Source organism: Nicrophorus vespilloides, unplaced genomic scaffold, assembly GCF_001412225.1.
Source record: "Nicrophorus vespilloides isolate i.1.1-1 unplaced genomic scaffold, Nicve_v1.0, whole genome shotgun sequence".
Taxonomy (NCBI): domain Eukaryota; kingdom Metazoa; phylum Arthropoda; class Insecta; order Coleoptera; family Silphidae; genus Nicrophorus; species Nicrophorus vespilloides.
This window is the reverse complement of record NW_017099785.1, coordinates 4,644-10,446: the sequence shown is the minus strand read 5'-3', so window position 1 is coordinate 10,446 and position 5,803 is coordinate 4,644. Positions and strand designations below refer to the sequence as shown.

General features: G+C 35.1%; 1 protein-coding gene across 1 annotated transcript in view; it reads right to left on the bottom strand.

The window, feature by feature from the left end:
• Nucleotides 1-813: 813 nt before the first annotated feature.
• The window catches only part of LOC108565578 (rho GTPase-activating protein gacO-like), a gene marked incomplete at its 5' end in the record, with an annotated part of 6,823 nt that continues 1,833 nt past the window's right edge, over nucleotides 814-5,803 (bottom strand). The window contains 2 exons of the mRNA XM_017925116.1: nucleotides 814-973; nucleotides 1,299-1,386. Coding sequence (XP_017780605.1) covers nucleotides 822-973; nucleotides 1,299-1,386 — 240 coding nt within the window. The remainder of the gene's footprint in view (nucleotides 974-1,298; nucleotides 1,387-5,803) is intronic.

Sequence of the window (5,803 nt, the reverse complement as noted above, 5' to 3'; positions counted from 1 at the left end):
TAATTCTTGTTATAACTATAACAATATTCTACATCTATAACAATAATGGAAAGACATTACTAATTTTAAACTTAAATTTATCTAATAAATATTACTTAAAATAATTTCTCACAATTTGTGTTAATCCAACCTAACCTAGTATAACCAATTCTAACCTTACTTATTCTGCTGTCATTTTGTAAATGACATGATGTCAATAAATGTCTTATTTTAAGGTTAGCTTGTACTATAAATTTCATTTAATCATTACGCATTTTGCAATAATTTTACTTAAAATTAATAAATTATTAATGTATTTTTAGCATAATCTCAATGTGGTCATTTGATATTTTCATCGCACGCTGAGAAGATACAAAGTGCATTCTGTGGAACCGTGCAGGATGGATACGTGAAGTACGTGAAGTTATTCGAACAGTGGTGAGACTGTTTTTTCGTTCGTTCGAGTTGGTGTGGATGTGAAATTTTGTGGTATCGATTGGAAATGATTGAAATAATTGGAATCGCGGCTGCTGCTTCGGAAAGGAAGAACAAAAGCGAATGGAAAAAAAAAGCAACAACAGCATCAAAAAAAAAAGAAGTGCCGTCGACGGTCTCCTTCGAAGATTCTCACGGTTTTCAGAGCTTTTTGTGGTTTCGCGGAGCGGCACCGAAAGCCGATTAAAAGAAGTTATAACGCCAAAGAATGGCCAATAATAAACGGGGAGAAGATCGAATGTATACGTATATTTTATATATAGTTGTATATATATATATTATGTGTATATATATATAGATGGAATTCAGTGGAGCGTCACTATGGAGACCATCGAAGAGGGTTCCGGTCAGACCGCTACGTGCGTGGTGGATGGATGGATGGAAGTTGGAAGTTTTTCAATTGAAGCAGGGCCGGCTTCCATCCATTCCGTTCTGTTTTGTTTCAGTTGCTGTTGTTTTTTTTGCTTCTTTGCTCTTTTGTTTTTCTTTTGGTTTTGTTCTTTTTTTAATTAGCTCCGGCAACAGGTTTCTAAAATATAGAATGGCTTTGGGCAGCCTTGGGGCTCTCCTCCGTTCAAATGGTGCACAAGTATACGTATGTATACGTTTATATATGTATGTATATATATATATAAATATAAAAACGGTCGAGAGAGTTTAATCGAGGCTCTCTCGCATACTAATTATAGAAGCATGCAGGCAGGCTCCTTCTTATACAATGGCCGGTGCACGCGATGTCCAGAACCCTGGCATTAGAGCCAGTATGTTATTATGGGGGCCTGCGGGCGCGTGCCGGCTACCGATCTATACCCCCCTTTTCGAACCCTCCTCCACCGCCATCCTCATCTTCAACCTCTGCATCATAGTCCTCCTCCTCCTCTTCTTCCATAGACTTCTTTCCTCGCCCACCACCTCAAACAGCAAGCGAACGATGCAGAGAAGAAATATTTTTCAACTTTGACATCCACCTCTTTCGATCCACTTTGAAGAAGAAACGTGGAGATAATCTCGTCTTCCATCTGTGCCGATTTCGTTACATAAATCTATCCAAAAGACGTCTCAATAAGTAAAAAAACAGTCTTCATTCTCCTTTTAATAATCCTATCCATTCCTCGCCTACCACTTCAAACAGTAAGCAACCGATGCAGAGAACACATATTTTTCAACTTTGACATCCACATACTTCGATCTACTTTGTAACAAAAACGTTTTCCATCTATGCCTATTTCATTTCATAATTTGTCTTCGTCCTCCTCTTCATAATCGTCTCTTTTCTTTGCCTACTCCATCAAACATAAAGTAAATTTTTTGTAACTTTGACATCCACCTCCTTCGATCCACTTTGAAGCAGAGAATCCCGTCTTCCATCTGTGCCGATTTCGTTACATAAATCTATCCAAAAGACGTCTCAATAAGTAAAAAAAACATCCTCATCTTAACAGTCTTCATTCTCCTTTTCATAATCCTATCTTTTCCTCGACTACCACTTCAAGCAACCGATGCAGAGAATACATATTTTTCAACTTTGACATCCACATACTTCGATCTACTTTGTAACAAAAACGTTTTCCATCTATGCCTATTTCATTTCATAATTTGTCTTCATCCTCCTCTTCATAATCGTCTCTTTTCTTTACCTACTCCACCAATCATAAAAGAAATATTTTGTAACTTTGCGTCCACCTCCTTAGATCTACATGAATTTCGATTCTGTTCATTCTTTTCTTCTTTACTTAAAGACGTCTAAAGACTTCTTTCCTCGCCCACCACCTCAAACAGCAAGCGAACGATGCATAGAAGAAATATTTTTCAACTTTGACATCCACCTCTTTCGATCCACTTTGAAGAAGAAACGTGGAGAAATCCTGTCTTCCATCTGTGCCGATTTCGTTACATAAATCTATCCAAAAAACGTCTCAATAAGTAAAAAAAACAGTCTTCATTCTCCTTTTAATAATCCTATCCATTCCTCGACTACCACTTCAAACAGTAAGCAAACGATGCAGAGAACACATATTTTTCTACTTTGACATCCACATACTTCGATCTACTTTGTAACAAAAACGTTTTCCATCTATGCCTATTTCATTTCATAATTTGTCTTCGTCCTCCTCTTCATAATCCTCTCTTTTGCCTATTGCATCAAACAGCAAGTGAACAATACATAGAAGAAATATTTTTCAACTTTGACATCCACCTTCTTCGATCCACTTTGAAGCAGAGAATCCCGTCTTCCATCTGTGCCGATTTCGTTACATAAATCTATCCAAAAGACGTCTCAATAGGTAAAAAAAAACATCCTCATCTTAACAGTCTTCATTCTCTTTTTCATAATCCTATCTATTCCTCGACTACCACTTCAAACAGCAAGCAACCGATGCAGAGAATACATATGTTTCAACTTTGACATCCACATACTTCGATCTACTTTGTAACAAAAACGTTTTCCATCTATGCCTATTTTATTTCATAATTTTTCTTCGTCCTCCTCTTCATATTCCTCTCTTTTATTTGCTTACTAAATCAAGTGAACAATACATAAAAGAAATATTTTTTAACTTTTACATCCAACTCCTTTTAGATCTATTGAAATTCTGAAAGATTTTGACAACCAACATCTCTGATCTACTTTGAAGCAGGAACGTGTCTTCTACAAGCATGAATTTCGATTCAGCTCATTCTTTTCTTCCTTACTTAAAGACGTCTAAAAAAAAAAAGAAGAAAAAAAAAACCTTCCGGCCAAACGCACGAAATACTTTCAAGGATGTTCCCATATTGGTTGCAGATTATGCAAATCGACGAGAATGCTAATGCAGGCGCATAAACACCGTCCAAAATATGTTTCCATCGATAAACACACAGATTATACCACTAAACCGAACTCAAGATCAATTTTTATAATCCAAAATCGTGACGTACATAATCAATTATTCTTCAATATAAGATTAATTGTAATTTCAAAGCATTTAAGTTTCATGTTAAAAATATTTTTGAAATTAATTGATTATTATTCTGAAATAATTGATAGTTTACTCAGCAAAAAGTGAGAGTATTAATTTTAATGGTAATTGCAAATGCAAATGAACTGAAACGATCTGCTGAAAAGTTTATGAATTATGCATGAAAGTGATGTTTCTTTTTTGCTGTTTCTGAAAAAATGCGTCGTGTCCGCTGGTTAAGTCGACCGTAATTGTGATGTTTGCTAAAGCGGGTCTACAATTACAGGTATTTGGGCTATTAAATGTAATCTGCGTAAAGCAAGAAAACGACGAGGAGATGGACTCTCTCATTTATATATTTATATGTATATATAGTAGTTATCCGCTTGGAAATGCGTGTTGTTGGCGCGGAAGAAGATATCGTGAAGAGAAGAATGGTAACATGAAATGCAATGCAATGCACTTCGTTTTGCAGCAGCAGCAGCTCTTTATGTATACGTCTGGATGTGTATGTATATAGTATATATATATATAGTGTACATAGAAAATGGTATAGAGAAGGCGGTTCGTCCTGAAAGGAACCACCGGTCACGTTCATCCTGTGAACGTCACGTATTGGTCTTTACGCGCCACCGGCGTGAATAATACACTTTTATTTCAATGAAGACTTCATACTCCTCTCCTATCTCGATACCCTCTTCACCGGTACATTTATACGCGATCGTGATGCCATTGTATTTGATTGTCCAAGATACGCGATAATATTCCGAGTTATATGGATAAATGTAAATAAATTTACGGCGAAAAATAAACAAAACAAAAAAAAAAGGAACAACTAAAAGAGAGAAAAAAATAACAGCAAGCAAGCAGCGACGTCTCAGCTAAATGGAAATCAGGAGTTTCCGACAGGTGAAAGTCGATTGTTCCCTGCAAACCTGTCGATGGTAAAACGCGCGACTAACAAGGAAAAAACCTATCCAGGCATCTCGAAAGAAAGATGACATAAATCGAGAGAAAGACGACGAGATAACAAGAGAAAGAAAGAGAGATAACGCCTTTTGTTGTTTAATATGAATTTATCGCGATATTTAAATGGATTTTCCCTTCTCGTATAAATGGAAACGCGCAGGCAGCAACTTTCTCGTTTTCCCTCCGAAAACCCATAAAGATGCTTTTGGTATGGGGCCGCATTCCTCCCCGTGACAGTTTCTTCTAATTATCACGCGTTTCCTGTTCTGTCCGATTGGTTTCCCCTTTTGCTGGAACGACGTTGCTTATTTGTTCGTGTTGTTGCTGTTACCTCAATGGTCAATGAAAGCCAACCTCTGAAAAGTCTCTCCATCCCAACCAGAAACATTCTACTTCGCGTATTTTTCGTTCCGTAAGACTTAAAGACACGATCCATTTGCAGATGCGCTGCTTTTACCAAGTAGATCAGAACAAATGGCATTTTCGTTCGTGTTATTACACGAAGAGGTGTGCATGGAAAGCGCGCATTAGTTTGTTTTTGATCGTCAATTAGACGTTCTGCAAGAGATGTTTTCACAACAACGTCACACTCTAATAAAATCATAAAACGACTCATTGTTTCGTTGTATCTCTTTCAGTTTTCCATACAACATGATTGATGCGTTTTGCAACAAAACTCAACGAAATACAGTAGAAATTAATTAAATAAGCATTTTCTCAAAAGATTTTTTTTCATTTATATTAATTTACTTCCATTTCCACTTAATAAAAGAAATTGTTTTATTCAGTATTTCATGTGGATGTAATTGATTGTAAAAAATGATTTTACAAGTATTTCTTGATAAAATGAAATAAATATGGAATTATCTGCAATAATCTCTAGGTTTGCGGGATTCGTATTGCTATGATTAATATTAGATGAAATGTGGATACAAAACTTGTATTGAATTATTTACAGATTTGCAAAGTTATGATTAATATTTAATTAATGTATAGACGTAGAATAAAATCATAAAACGACTCATTGTTTCGTTGTATCTCTTTCAGTTTTCCATACAACATGATTCATGCGTTTTGCAACAAAACTCAAGCAAGCATCCAATAAAATACAGTAGAAATTTATTAAATAAGCATTTTCTCAAAAGATTTTTTTCATTTATACTAATTTACTTTCATTTCCACTTAATAAAAGAAATTGTTTTATTCAGTATTTCATGTGGATGTAATTGATTGTAAAAAATGAATTTACAAGTATTTCTTGATAAAATGAAATAAATATGGAATTATCTGCAATAATCTCTAGGTTTGCATGATTCGTATTGTTATGATTAATATTAGATGAAATGTGGATACAAAAATTTGTATTGAATTATTTACAGATTTGTAAAGTTATGATTAATATTTAATTAATGTATAGACGT